Consider the following 14,479-nt stretch of genomic DNA (forward strand, 5'->3'; position numbering starts at 1 on the left):
ACGGCAAAAGCATAATATATCAGTTAGCCCCAGTGTTAGGCAAACAAATGGGGCAAAGAATACGTCACCTTGTTTTTTGCTCTGATTGGCCATTGCGCTATCCAACTGCGTGCCTCAGTTAGTGCCGCCCCTTGGGTAGGAAGGGTGTATCAGTGAGGGCCAGACTCAAAATCTTTCTAGATTTGAGTCTGGATTTCCAGGCTAGCATAATATGAAAACAATGGTGAGACCTGACCCTAAGACAAACAGAAGGTTTCTGTCCTGTAGTGTGACTGGTGTGTGTTGTGTCTTCCAGATGAAGGACTCTCTGGTGCAGGAGCTGCAGCAGAAGGCAGTGGAGACTGAGCTGCTTCAGATGGAGCTGCAGATGCTGGAGACAGAAAGGGTTCGCCTGTCGCTGGTGGAGGAGAAACTTGTGGACATCCTGCAGCTCCTCCAGCAGCTCAGAGACCTGGTTAGTCACAGTTTTAGTTGGGGTACCCACACTATTGAGTCTGAAGAGATCAACACCAATATTTTGTGGTCAAAGCTGCTTATAAACAAGGTTTTGTGATAATATTCAACATGTTTTTTACCTTTTTAAGACCCAAGCATATTGTTTTGATTTCTAGCTTAGTGGAAAAATCCTGTAAACAGCAGCAGGACCATCATGTGGACCAAAACTATTCATTGAAAGTCAAAGTAATGAAATTGATTTTGTGTGGCTGGAAGTTGAGAGGAATCCACCCATGCTGTACTGGAATGATTATTCTGATCAGACATCAGAGAGAAGAGTAAATTCAAAGTATTCACAAGTAATTTTCAAGGACAATCCTCCATGTAGACATTAACGTACTCAGAATTAAAAGTCTGCTTTGACCTGTCAATCAGCCAACAGAAGTCCTACCAGTCCTAAGAACTACATGTTTTTTGTGGCCCAATCCCAATTCCTATCTTAACCCTCAATCTTAATTCTCAAACTCAACCCTCAATCTCACTAGCCCTCAAAACCAAGTGTTAAGGGCTATCTTGTGACTTTAAAATGGGACACCCCTCAAAGGCAAATAAGAGTGGGGGGGGCCAAAACTGTCCAGTCTGTCAATTCAAAGAAGAAGAAATATACATCATCAGTAGTTTTCAATAAAAAGATGCGACAATTTTTTTTCCCCAACACTTTATTTCAGTTCTTGTACAAAACAAGCAGTGACAGACATGAACAGAACAAATATGCCAGGGTTAAGAGAAAATAAAGAGAAATAAAATAAACAAACAAATAAATAAAAAAGTTCAGCAGCTCAAACCATTAAATTGTTTACATATTTTCAGAGTCTTTATAGCTTTGGAGTTTGTGGAGTGCTGAATTTTACAAAATTTACTCTTATGAATATGGAATTTCGCTAAGATAATAAACAGATTAATAATATAGAATTGTTTTTGTTTTGAAATGCTGACATCATAAAATTCAAACAGCACATCTTTATACAGTAGTGAAAATAGAACATAAATGTTACATATACTCGAAAAAATCTTTCCAAAAAGTGACAGTATAGGGGCAGCAAAACAAATGTGCAGTTACCAAACAATAATCTTCGACAACGCCATCTGCAGCTGTGCTGATTTCATATTGAAACAGAATGCTTGATCAATAGGGGAACAGTTGCCATTGTGACCGAGAATTATGTTATGAATATGAACAGTTCACAAGTTACAAATTACTCACTCCCATAGTTTTTTTGGAGCCTGCTTGTTTTTTGTAAACTTGTCTTCATTGGTGGCCCTGGAATGAATCAGGGCTTGTGTTTTGTCTGGTGGCCCTGAAATGGAACAGAGATAACAACATTACTTTCTTTTATTATTTTTCTGGCCTACCTGTCAGATATTCGTTAAGTTATTAGTTTAGTTTCATGCAATATTGCAAGTATTATCACAATGAATACTGTAGTCAACATCCAGCAGAACTGGTGAGGCTGTTTACACTGTCACACAAGTGTTATCTTGTGACTTTCATCCACGTTAACGTTTCACTCTTTGGGTTATAAGTTGATATTCAACCAAATAACCTGTACCACAACAACTGACATAACTTATTCAGCGGAAAGTCACCAGATAATACGATCACTAACGTTAACCTGCAGCTGTAATGTTACCAGCTGCAGACTCTACGGCTACAGGAGATGACATCGTCCGGTCATCTTACAAAAATGTCAATGTAAACATTTCACGTATATTAAAACAACTTAACAACAACATTATCGCTGAGAAAAATGACTTTTTGTAACTGAATGACAGCATACTCGGTTATCAGCGAACCGGGGTTACGCGCCGGTGTTTCGGATTTACTCGCGACCCTGTTAACTGGCGACCTTCAGCCGAATGCGTCTGTGGTTGTCGTAGTGACAACAGCTGTTTTCAACCAGGAAGAGAACACGTAGCTGTCCTCGCAAAGGCCTCTTTATTCAGTTTTTCATAACAACATCAAAACATAGCCGACCTGATCCGTCTTTGGACTCTTGTTGGAGGAACCCAGTAACGGACCGACACTCAGTCGCGGTTTGAATCACACTTGTTATGACGGAATGTTGAAAACAGGAAGAGGCCAAGTTGCTTTTCCTGTAAATCTGACTCCTATCTCGAATAAATTTTCTAAATAGGCCTACACAGTTTCATCTCTGGTGCCTGCCTAAATAAACATGTGCCATATTAAAGAACCGTTCAGCCCTGTGAAACGTAAAAAGGAATATTTTCTTGGGATTCGAACCCGCTTCATTATGGGAAAATAAATTAAAAGCACGCAGTTAACGTGGTGCGCCACTATGACAACACCACTTCACTGACAGATCCAATAAAAATCCGACAACATACAGCCAGCTATGTCTTCAAATTGGGAGGTAGCCAGATCAACTTGTCACCACACTGTCCATGCACTGAGGAACATTTTACAATCTCACTGCTTTCCAATACAAAAACCAGCGGTTTTAAATCCACTTAATTCATAAACCTAACGTTTATTGTTGTGCTACAGGTCGATAAAGCCAATATTCATATTCTCACGTGGAAATACTTTATTTTAAATTAAGCAATAAAGCAGCAGCTGTATAAATCCAGTTACTTCATAAACGTAACGCAAGATAACGTCATGTTGTAGCCTTCATAGGCAACACTGAAAATCACATCTTTTATGTAAACCTAGAAATAACAATAAATACATTTGAGGGTGGTTCAGAAAAAACACACATGGTAGGCTATATGGTATACCAAACGTGTACAGTGAAGAAACAAGTAAGATCCTGCAACATAACCACAACCCCTTTAGCCAAAAGGTCATATTTCCTTGAGATGACGCACAAGCAGATTTGATGTACTCATCTGGCTGTCATTCATGTAACTAAACTTGCATTCAATGTTCACCTTTTATTCATGTGGCTGTGCTTGTAGTTTCCAGCAGATCATTGTTTACTCAGTAGCATTGTGCTGGTAGGAAACATGACATCGGAACTAAGTGAAAGTGTCAAGTTCATATTCTACGCAAATAGGGACTTTCTCAGATTTCTCAGATCATGGCAAGACCAAGTGATTCTAAGGGTGCACTGCATGTGACTCCTGGTGAAGTTAGTTTGCCGTTGGATAATAGATAAAATAGAGCATGAAACACATTTATAAAGAGGTGTGCCTTATTAGGCCCACTTGGCAAAACCATTCTACATTGGTGTGGGGTGTCTGGGTCCAGTAAGGGGGGTATGGGGGTATTAGCCATTCTCTTTGTTGCTCACTATTTTCTGCCTATGAGAGGGAGGTGGAAATCACTGTTGAACCCAAAATGAATATCCGAATATCCAACGTCAAACTAACTCCCCCTCGGTACTCTAAAACGCTTTGCAGGAGTTAATGGACTTTCATACCACATAGCCTACAGCCTAGTGTTTGTCATATTTGTACGCTTTTAATCGCCTTAATGCTACAACATAAATAGATAATTTATCTTAGAGATAAATCTATTATACAGCTGCTGCTTTATTGCTTAATTTAAAATAAAGTATTTCCAAGTGAGAATATGAATATTGGCTTTATCGACCTGTAGCACAACAATAAACGTTAGGTTTATGAATTAAGTGGATTTAAAACCGCTGGTTTTTGTATTGGAAAGCAGTGAGATTGTAAAATGTTCCTCAGTGCATGGACAGTGTGGTGACAAGTTGATCTGGCTACCTCCCAATTTGAAGACATAGCTGGCTGTATGTTGTCGGATTTTTATTGGATCTGTCAGTGAAGTGGTGTTGTCATAGTGGCGCACCACGTTAACTGCGTGCTTTTAATTTATTTTCCCATAATGAAGCGGGTGCGAATCTCGAGAAAATATTCTTTTTTACGTTTCACAGGGCTGAACGGTTCTTTAATATGGCTCATGTTTATTTAGGCAGGCACCAGAGACGAAACTGTGTAGGCCTATTTAGAAAATTTATTCGAGATAGGAGTCAGATTTACAGGAAAAGCAACTTGGCCTCTTCCTGTTTTCAACATTCCGTCATAACAAGTGTGATTCAAACCGCGACTGAGTGTCGGTCCGTTACTGGGTTCCTCCAACAAGAGTCCAAAGACGGGTCAGGTCGGCTATGTTTTGATGTTGTTATAAAAAACTGAATAAAGAGGCCTTCGCGAGGACAGCTACGTGTTCTCTTCCTGGTTGAAAACAGCTGTTGTCACTACGACAACCACAGACGCATTCGGCTGAAGGTCGCCAGTTAACAGGGTCGCGAGTAAATCCGAAACACCGGCTTCGTTAGCTAGCCAAAAGAATATGTGTGTTACGCTACAAAGAGGTCTATAGTCCATAAAATGATGTTAAACTAAGATAATGCAATAGTTATCATAATTTTAAAACAACTATTAACGAGGAAAATACTCACATTGATGACTCCGCTTCCTTATGCTTGTCGCCGCCATCTTGCATTGACTGAATCGTCTGTACTCGGCCGGGCTCGGCTGGGCTCGGCGGATGATGCGCAAAGGATTCTGGGATAGCACTCACTACCAAGGGTGGTCCTGAAAAATCTTAAAAGTGAGGGCCATACAGCCCATATTCTTGACCCTCAACTCAACACTCTGAGAATCGGGACAGCACTAGCACTTCGCGGGAGCGCGGATTTTTGAGACTGAGGGTTAAGATTGAGGGTTAAGACAGGAATTGGGATTGGGCCATTCTTTTGTGATCTAACCCTAACACTGGGACTGATTATAGATCTGTAGAGCATTTCAGTTGTTGAACATGTGTGAGAACCTCAGTGGTTACAAGCCTCAGACTGCCTGTTAAAGTGTCTGTTAACCACCTGATAGTCATCTGAGAACAGCCCTCTCCTGTTTCAGAACGTCTCTCGGAGGTCCCTTGGGAAAATCCTGCTCAGCACTTTGGGGTCTTGCAGCGACCCACAACATGGTTAGTAGAGCTCACACGTCCAATAAAATCAATACAAGTCCTGTGAAATGTAATGATGAAAATTTACATTTACTCAGGTCAGGGAATTAAATCAAATTCTCACCAGGTAATTCCCTCAGGTGGTCACATCTGTTCTGTTTTCGCACAGGGAAAGCACACATTCTGGAGGTGCTCAACGCTCTCTATCATGAACTGGCTGCCTATGAGATTCTGTCTGGCAGTGGACCTTTGGAGCAAACACAGAGTCAACAGTCTCTGAATGCCCTCATCATCTCCTGCTAATCAAGATTGCCTCCTGCTGGGCCATTCATGTGCCAACAGACTTTCTAGAGAACACTGAAAGCTTGACGATGCTCACAAAACAAGCCAATTGATGTGTATAGTGTATTATAATGTAGCTTATATACTCCTCACATCCTATTATATATAAGAGATACTAGCTGTTCATTAGTATAGCTAAGGGCTTTGTTACATTTAAAGGAAATTCATGCAAATACATATGTTTCAAGATATTTTATTGCACATACTCTTTCATCGTCCAATATGGATTTTGTTTTTCAACAACAGAGCTCTGAATGTGAAAATGTTGTAATAAGCTAAACTTTAAAGTGTATTTCACAGTCTGTGAATTGTATGGACCTCCACTGGTCAACAAAATCCCTGATAGAATTTAAAGGAAACTTAATTTATCTAAGTCTGCATATCAAGATAAATGTATCGTAATAACTTGACAAGCCTGTGTGATTACAAAGTCCTCTGCAAAGTGTACAGAGAAATGAAGCCTACATTGAACCCACATAACCACATGGCTGTGTACTTTGGGACCCTCAAGATGCCTAATTGATGTGTAGGCCCCAATCACACAGAAAGCGTTTTAGCAGGTGGAGGTGGCTTTTTGTAATTGTTCTTAATGAGAATGAAGCTTTTTACTCACTGTTTATGCACTGCTACATGCCTTGCTTTTTTGCACTCTGGGCACCTGGTGTTTTTGTCAGAGCACTCTGAACTCCTTGAGTTGAAAAACTGAGCCGAAAAGCAGCCCACATCATCTCCGCTTTTTTCCCATTGTCCAATCAGATGATTTTAGGGGCTGGCCTTCTGTGATGGTCACAACAAGAAGTTTACAGGATGTCAGACTGCCCCTGATTCATCCTAAAATATGCCTGGAAACAGCCATCGTGGAGGCGAAGCTCCTGGACAAACTGGTGGTACTCCCCGTGATCCACCCTCTTTTTTAGGGTCTCATGTACCCACACAGATCTCAGTTTCCCTGTGCCCAACAAACTATTAGCTGACAGCCTCTCACCTTCAACCAGAGCTACAGCAAGTACCCTCTGCCTGTCCATTTTATTAACTAGAAACAAACTACTGTGAAATAAATAAAATAAAATGGTAGATTGATTACACAGAAAGGTTAGAGTAAAGAGGTGATGAGGTGGTTGCCTAGCAACAGTGAAAAGGCACAGCAAGCTTTTTTTTGCCAGTGGCATTCAGTTTAAAAACAAAAGGCAGTGCAGTGCCTTTTCTGTGTGATCAGGGCCTAATGATGCATTCATGTGGTTCAGTCATTAATGTCAATAATGTTGGAATAGATCAGCCATTTGGTATCTACCAGGTGTTTGTATTCTGGTACTCATCTATGAGCGATATCATGACATGAATTGGACCAATGAAAAAGCTGGAAACTTTAAAGCTGAAAAAAACATACTGACAGTCTGGCTTCAACTTGTTTCCCACTTGCTTGTTCCAAAGTTTGTGACTATATCACACGTTCTTCATCAGCAAGCAGATGTAGTTTTTTATAGATGTTATGGATACAGTATCCTGGCCATTAACCTGCTACACTTGTTGCTCATGATGTGTTATGGTTGAATGTTTACCTTGTACTATAAATCTTGATTTCATGGGACTTGTCCGAAGTCCCACTGGTATTTACTAGTTTGTCTCCCTTTTAAAGGCAACTTCCTTGTGGTAAGGTTGAACATTTTTAGCATCGGAGGGGACAACGGTTTTCCAAATGCATCATTAGTTTTGGTCTTTGTAAGCCTTAAACACACAGGCATCACTAGTATTTAGAAACTCTAAATAGGCTGCATTAATGTGCTAATATTTGTCAAATAATTACAATGTCATTTTTTATTTTTTATTTGAGAGGCTGCTGTGTGTGTCTGACTCAAGAAGGTGGCACACAACGACCATATCACAATATCACTTAATTGTCTCCAAGGGGGAAATTTGTTACCTCAGCACAAGCATTATCCATGCCTCCAGAGCATTCTGCAGATGCATTTGCACCACAAAGACACTCATGTACAACAAGTTCTATTCATACAAACAACACAAAACAATATATGGCCCACACCACTGCAACTATTCTATTGAATTATTAAAAGCAGTGTCTGACACCTGTCTCTTTGTGTGATGCAGCATTACTCATTCAAACATTTTAAATGTTTTCACATTAGATGGATCGGTTGCCTTGTAATTGTTGTCTTGAAATGAGAGCCTCAGATGCAAAACCAATCACCGTTGTTATTGAATCGTACCATTAAAGCCTTTGATATACACACTCGGGATAGCTGTGATTTTTTTTATTTATGCCTGTGAAAAAGAAATGTCTAACTTCTACTGCTGCTAACTCAAAACACCTGATCCACATCGAGGGATAAGGAAACAACTCATCATGGAAAACAAGATGACATTTAAATGTTAGATCACTCTCCAACAAGTCATTTGTTTAAAATATTATTTTAACCCAACTTTAATTTCTTATTGCAAATATCTGAACTTTCTTTAGTCCACTGTGCAGGCTGGAGGGTAAGCTGTAGTTTTAGTGATCATTTCAGTCATTAAATTCACTGATGAATAAATGATGAATTCAAGCTTTGAACTGCTAGATTGTCAACTCCAGTGGACTGCACTCATTTACAGACCTCCTAAATTTAAGTTATAAAAGTGAATTTTCAGATGTACTGTATGTTTTAGTACCAAAATATGATTGTCTTTTATTCCTTGGTCTTTGGCATTTACTGGTAATACCTTGATCTATATACCAAAACAGCTGGCTGCATTTACTTCTAGTCTACCTGCACAAACCTATTGGACTCTGAGTCCCTGTTCAAAATGAGGACTTCCTGTGAGGCAGTCACTTATTTTCTATGTAAAATAAAAATTCTGACTCTCAAATAAATGTAGGGAAGTAAAAAGTAGGCCACAATAATATCCTCTGAAATACAGTGTAGAGGTATAAAACAGCAGCAGGCTATAATATCTTTTAGATATATAAGTATCAAAAACCACACTGAGGTCTGAATTCTATTAAATTTGTTTAGACCTCAGCACAGCTTTTGATACTGTTGATCATTATTTTTTATTCAGTCATCTTAAAGAACTGGTTGGCATCCAGGGCTCTGCCCTCAAGTGGTTTGCCTCCTATTTATCTGACAGGTCTTTCTCTGATTGGCAGCCTCTTCTACTGCCCGTCACTTGCAGTGTACCTCAACGTTCTATCTTGGGGCCCATTTATTTGCTCCGTACATGCTCCCTCTGGGCTGCATCTTCCACAAGCACAATGTCTCCTTTAACGACACACAATTATACCTTTAATTAAATCCTAAATCCATCAAGAGACAAGACTTCTCACTGGTACCAAAGAGACAGCATTACACCGGTAGCATCCATGCACTGGCTACAGTGGAATAAGGTAGTTACGTTGGGCCCCAGTGCACGCTATTATGACTGGCTCTAGTGCATCCTAGTCATTAGTTATGAAGCATGCACACACACACACACACAGAATTTTAGGCGTATACTATATATTAAACCAACAGAGTGTCTTACTGCCGCTTTTATGTTATATCCGCTTGCAGATGAGCCCAGCTTGAGATTTTTCACCCTTTGCACACTAGCTACTATAAATCATAGGCCTATCGTCTAGTTTCATGATGAAACAGAAACCTGATTCTGGACAACATCAACATACATATTACCCAGCAGGTCAGCAGACTATTGCAGGAATGAGACATAGAGACAGACAACCATTTGCACTCACATTCACATTCACCTATGGGCAATTTAGAGTCACCAGTTAACCTAACCTAACCTGCACATCTTTGGATTGTGGGAGGAAGCCGGAGTAAAAACCTATGCTGACACAGGGAGAGAAAGGCTCCCCCACCCTGGGTTTGAACCATGGAACCCTCTTGCAATGCTAACCACTGCACCAGAGGACAATGTTAACCACTGCATCACTGTGCCATAGAGACTGATTTTTAAGTACTTTTGTTTTTAGAGCCTTAGCCTACATGGGCTTACACCCCTGTACATTGCTGAACTTCTCTGCCTCTACTGAAGCTCTAGGCCTCTTGATCAAGTTGATATTCGGCATAAAATTGATTCGATTTGATCGATTTGATGTGATCATGCCCAAGTAAAGTCGGCTAAGTACATCAAAACTGTAATTATAAGTAGCTCTATAGTGCTTGATTGGTCCACTTTACATTCCACCACTAGACAAAGCTCAGCCCTTCATTAATATTATCACTCATACTATTAGTTGCGTCGCCTGGCAACCCCGGGAATCTCGCAAGACAACGCGTCATTAAAAAAAGAAGCGAATTCATAAAGCAGATAAAGTAAACAAAAGTTTGTCAGGTACTTATGGTAGAATATCCGAAAAAATATAAAAAAACAGAGGGAAAAATACAAAGCTTGTATTACTACGGTGGATAGAGAGACGAAGAGTGGAAAGAGAACTTTAAACGAGTTCTCAGGTTCTCGCGGGATATCCTGGGTTGCCTAGCGACGGAACTCATCACACAGAGGCTCTGCTCACACTAGCATAGATGTCACAGTGGAGATACTCAGTCGCGTGAGCTCCTTTCTGGCTTTCAAAATTAAATGATTGTGTGTTAGTGGAAGTAGCCGTTATGTGTGGAGAGTCCATGTAGATTTTTATAATGTCAGACTCTGTTTGCTGCTTAATTTTTTTTTAAGTCTGCTGAAAAAATGGCCACTGTTGTAGCTCAGCCACATTTCATCTTCGGTCTACGGACAGGTGTGAGTAACAATTTGTGTTTCTTCGATGAGCAAACTGTCGTTTTCCCCAGCGGAAACAGTTGTGTGTGCTACAACACCGTCCAAAGATGTCAGAGGTTCATTCCAGGTAAGCTGAAGGATTGTTAGTGTCGGATATCTTTTGAAACTTTCACAGCCATTTCTTAGGCTATGATCAATGTTGTTCCCGTTAGTGAGTTTATTATACGCGGTATTAGGGACTGTTCTTTACTTATCAGAGGAGGGGGATGGCTTAAGTGTGACTTAGTTTGATTTTGTTTGTGTGTGTGTGTGTGTGTGTGTGTGTGTGTGTGTGTGTGTGTGTTTTATTTGACCCTCCCAGATGCTACAAATGCATGACCCATAAATTAGTTTTTATTTTACAAACTTACCTTTTGATATTTGAAAGTTAAAAGTTGAAGCGGAAATCCTATGAGTTGAAAAAAGCCTCGGTTTTTCACTAGTTTGTGCAGATGGTTTATTTTTGGCCAAATTTTAAATGACATGCAGTATAAAGTAATTTTGATGAAATATTACAATTTTAATCTCAGATTTGGTCATGTTTTTTTTCTGACAGAAGCATTGGTAGCACGTGTCCAAGAACCATTGGAAATGTGAAAATTCAATTATAATTTCTGTTTTTACAGTTCCTGGGGGGGCATTATTAAAGAAAACATGCCTACTGAACATATTTCCTTCAAAAATCTACAAAAATCGAAAATAAATACAGCGATTTAAATTTGTATGCCCCTCCCCTAAGCCTAGTCCTCCCCAGTGCTTAAAAATAATTTATGGAAATAACGAACAGTCTCATAGTCCTTAGTAGTTGTTTGTCATGTCATTTCTGTTGTCTCTACAGGCTCAGAAAAAAGCCAGGGCATGCGTGCTCTGGCCATCAGTGCCAACCTGCGTTATCTGGCAGTGTCAGAGTGTGGTGACAAGGCCACCATCACAGTGTTCGACCTGCAACATGAGCAGGGCAGAAAGAGAAAAGTTCTGACTGCAGGAGACATATTTGTTCAAGAGTTTGTCTGCATGGCTTTCTCCCCTGATTCCAAGTACCTGATAGGCCAGACGGGTGGCCCAGAGTGGATGCTGATCTTGTGGCTTTGGGAAAAACAGAAAGTCCTGGCAACAGTGAACACCAGTAACTCAAACAATTCTGTTACCCAGGTGAGTCATCCATAATTTAATTTAATTTAATATACTTTATTAATCCCCCTGAGGGGAAATTCAGTTTTTTCACTCTTTTTGTCATTAACACACAGGTCTGTTTCAGTGCAACAGATTTTGTATGTGCAGGCATGCATGGTCTGAGGATGTTCTGTTATTTTATTGATGTCCCATCAGGTCAGCTTCAACCCTTACAACAACATGCAGCTCTGTGTGAGTGGAACAGGTGTGTTCAAGCTGTTCTGCTACTCAGAGGGAGCCCTGAAACAGAGCAGCTGTCCAAAGGTGGAGTCCATCAACTTCCTGTGCCATACCTGGATGACGGAGGAGCGGGTGATCACTGGAACAGACACAGGCAGACTGCTAGTGTTTGAATCTGGAGATCTGAGAAGAGAGATTAACACTGCTTCTAAACAGTCTGACAGGTCGGAAGATGACCCCCATTAAAACTGTGCACAGGGAAACCTGCTGTTAATAGTTTTATTGCTAGTGAGATTAACAAAACAAACATGTTTCATTTTGACAAAAAAGATTTTCCAAGAGCTTTCAGATACATCTCACCATCTTCGTCAGTGGATGAAGTTTGCTCAGTTATCTTCACTCACTACATTTACATGCCGTTAGAAAAAATGTGTTATTATATTACTCCAACCAAAACTGGACTTTTAAAATACATGTAAACCTGTTAGTCCAACCGAAATCATACTAAATCATCTTTCTCAAGTTGGACTAACACACCCAGGTATTGCAATTGGGAGTCAAATTACTCCTGACCCAAAAGCTGAAAAGCAATAAATGCGTAACAGAAGAAGAAGCCAGTTACAACATGGCAAAATCTACATCCAGAGCTGTGCATTTTTTGATGGATGAGGAGACACAGTTCATGCTGTGTCAGCTGAAAGAGTTAAATATTTTAAAATACATGGATGGAAGGTAAACATGGAATGGCGACCTGATCAAAAGAGTGGCGGAACAGCTGGACGACATTTGATTGTCTGGTCTGTGATGTAATAGGTCAACCGGAAAAAAGGCCCAATAGTAACAAGCTGTAAGGGGGCATATTGCCACCTATCGTAGTGGAGTCGAACGTACTTTGGTCAATTAATGGGTTCCTCTCCCGTGCTTGTATACTGCGACAAGGACAGTAGTCTGATTAAATGGCCTATTCAAGCTTTCACCGTAGCTCCACTGTGCATGTCAATGCACTGGGTACTTCACTTGGTATTACATTTTTGCAAACTATTGTTTTCACTGGTTTTGGGCAACAGTGGAACAAAGTCCACTGTAAAGTAATCAGATCCATGAAATTATGTCCGACTTGAGTCAGGGTCATGATCTGAATCACCACCCTCGCTTGTTAGTTAGACTATCAGTGGTAGCTGTGGCTCAGGAGGTAGAGCAGGTTGTCCACTAATTGAAAGATTGGCAATTCCATCCCCAGCTCCTCCAGTCGGCATGTCAAAATATTCATGGGCAAGTAACTGAACGCCAAGTTACTCACAGTGGCTGTTCCATCAGTGTGTGAGTGGCAGTATGGCATTGTGTATGGTGGCCTCGGGCACCAGTGTGTGTGAATGGGTGAATGTGACTTGTAGTTTAAAAAGTGCTTTGAGTGGTCAATAGACCAGAAGAGCACTATACAAGTGCAGTCCATGTTGTTGATGTTTAGGTAGAATCTGCTGTAGGGCCAGGCCATATATTGCCCCACCCTAATTTGTTGAGAGTAAACACAGCTTAATCTATCAATTTCTATAAAACAAAGTTGGACTTAACTCTCATTTGGCCTGTCTTGCACATTTACTGCATGTGGCCAATGCGTTTGTAAAACAGTCTGGGCATTAACAGTGGGTGCAATGATGATGCAGTATACTCCACGTTCCATCAGTGCCTTTTTTCAATCAAACGTATCAGTGTGGTTTTGAAGCATCCTTTACTGATCAGTGTATTTTTTTCTGTATCTTCATGTTGTAAATTTCAGTAATTCACTGCACAGGCAAATGGAGATGAAGAACATCAAAGACACTGATGTGGCTGAAGGTCCCAACGTGCTTCGCATCACAGCCATTCTGTCCTACTCCAAGGGCTTTGTGTGCTCTTTGGGGTCCAGCACCATCTGTCTTTTTGAAAAGTACGAGGAGGACAGTTATAGAAAAAGCAGGGAGATTCGGGTAAATGTTCCTGCAGGTAACAGTACCACTGCAGACTCTGTGTGTGTTTCAGAGTGTGACGCTTGATGTTTTCTGTCAGATTCCATCACACCCATACAACAATGAGCTGACCCCAGTGGAATGCCAAGAGATTGACACCATATGCATCAGTCCAGCAGAGGAGACTCTGGCCATCAGCACAGACAGAGGACAGCTGTACAGCTGCAGCCTGTCCTCTGTGGAGATCAACAAGGTACAGTCACCTCTACCAGCACCACCACTGACACTGTGACCAACAGTCACACTGCAGCCTCCTCATTCATTTCAGTGAGACCACTGCATTGGCACAGCCAGGTGCCAATGCAGAGGGCTCCAGCAAAACACACGTGGTTGTACAGCAAAAAACTGTTTTAACCATGCAGTCTGATGTCATCTGACAGGGCACTGTATTGGCCAGTGAAATTTGTACAAACCCACATTCCTGGTAGATTACACTTTCATGTGAACATTCAGCCTGGGCTCACTACCAGGTCATCAAATACAGATGCTTTGTCACCTGTCTCTATGAGACGCACCAGGCTTTCACCTTGCTCCAATGTAAACTCTATCTTTATTAGAAGCTCAAAGCAACTCAGATAGTATAAAGAGTGAGAAAGTCCATTTAGGGAGGAGGTCGGGGTAATGAATGCCCACA

The 14,479-nt window shown here is 40.8% G+C and overlaps 2 protein-coding genes across 3 annotated transcripts in view; both read left to right on the top strand.

The window, feature by feature from the left end:
- efcc1 (EF-hand and coiled-coil domain containing 1) overlaps window positions 1–7,977 on the top strand; it is a 75,693-nt gene extending 67,716 nt beyond the window's left edge. The window contains exons 6-8 of the mRNA XM_033633910.2: window positions 296–454; window positions 5,341–5,410; window positions 5,559–7,977. Of these exons, the coding sequence (XP_033489801.1) occupies window positions 296–454; window positions 5,341–5,410; window positions 5,559–5,692 (363 nt within the window). The 3' untranslated portion in view covers window positions 5,693–7,977. The remainder of the gene's footprint in view (window positions 1–295; window positions 455–5,340; window positions 5,411–5,558) is intronic.
- Window positions 7,978–10,243: 2,266 nt separating this feature from the next.
- Window positions 10,244–14,479, top strand: part of cfap57 (cilia and flagella associated protein 57) — a 42,399-nt gene continuing 38,163 nt past the window's right edge. The window contains exons 1-5 of one of the 2 annotated variants that reach the window (XM_033632778.2): window positions 10,244–10,574; window positions 11,325–11,638; window positions 11,816–12,063; window positions 13,617–13,806; window positions 13,886–14,038. In XM_033632778.2, coding sequence (XP_033488669.2) covers window positions 10,418–10,574; window positions 11,325–11,638; window positions 11,816–12,063; window positions 13,617–13,806; window positions 13,886–14,038 — 1,062 coding nt within the window. In that variant the 5' untranslated portion in view covers window positions 10,244–10,417. The remainder of the gene's footprint in view (window positions 10,575–11,324; window positions 11,639–11,815; window positions 12,064–13,616; window positions 13,807–13,885; window positions 14,039–14,479) is intronic. The other variant, XM_033632779.2, reaches the window with a different exon arrangement.

The sequence above is a fragment of the Epinephelus lanceolatus genome, chromosome 1 (genome assembly GCF_041903045.1).
Source record: "Epinephelus lanceolatus isolate andai-2023 chromosome 1, ASM4190304v1, whole genome shotgun sequence".
Lineage (NCBI taxonomy): Eukaryota > Metazoa > Chordata > Actinopteri > Perciformes > Serranidae > Epinephelus > Epinephelus lanceolatus.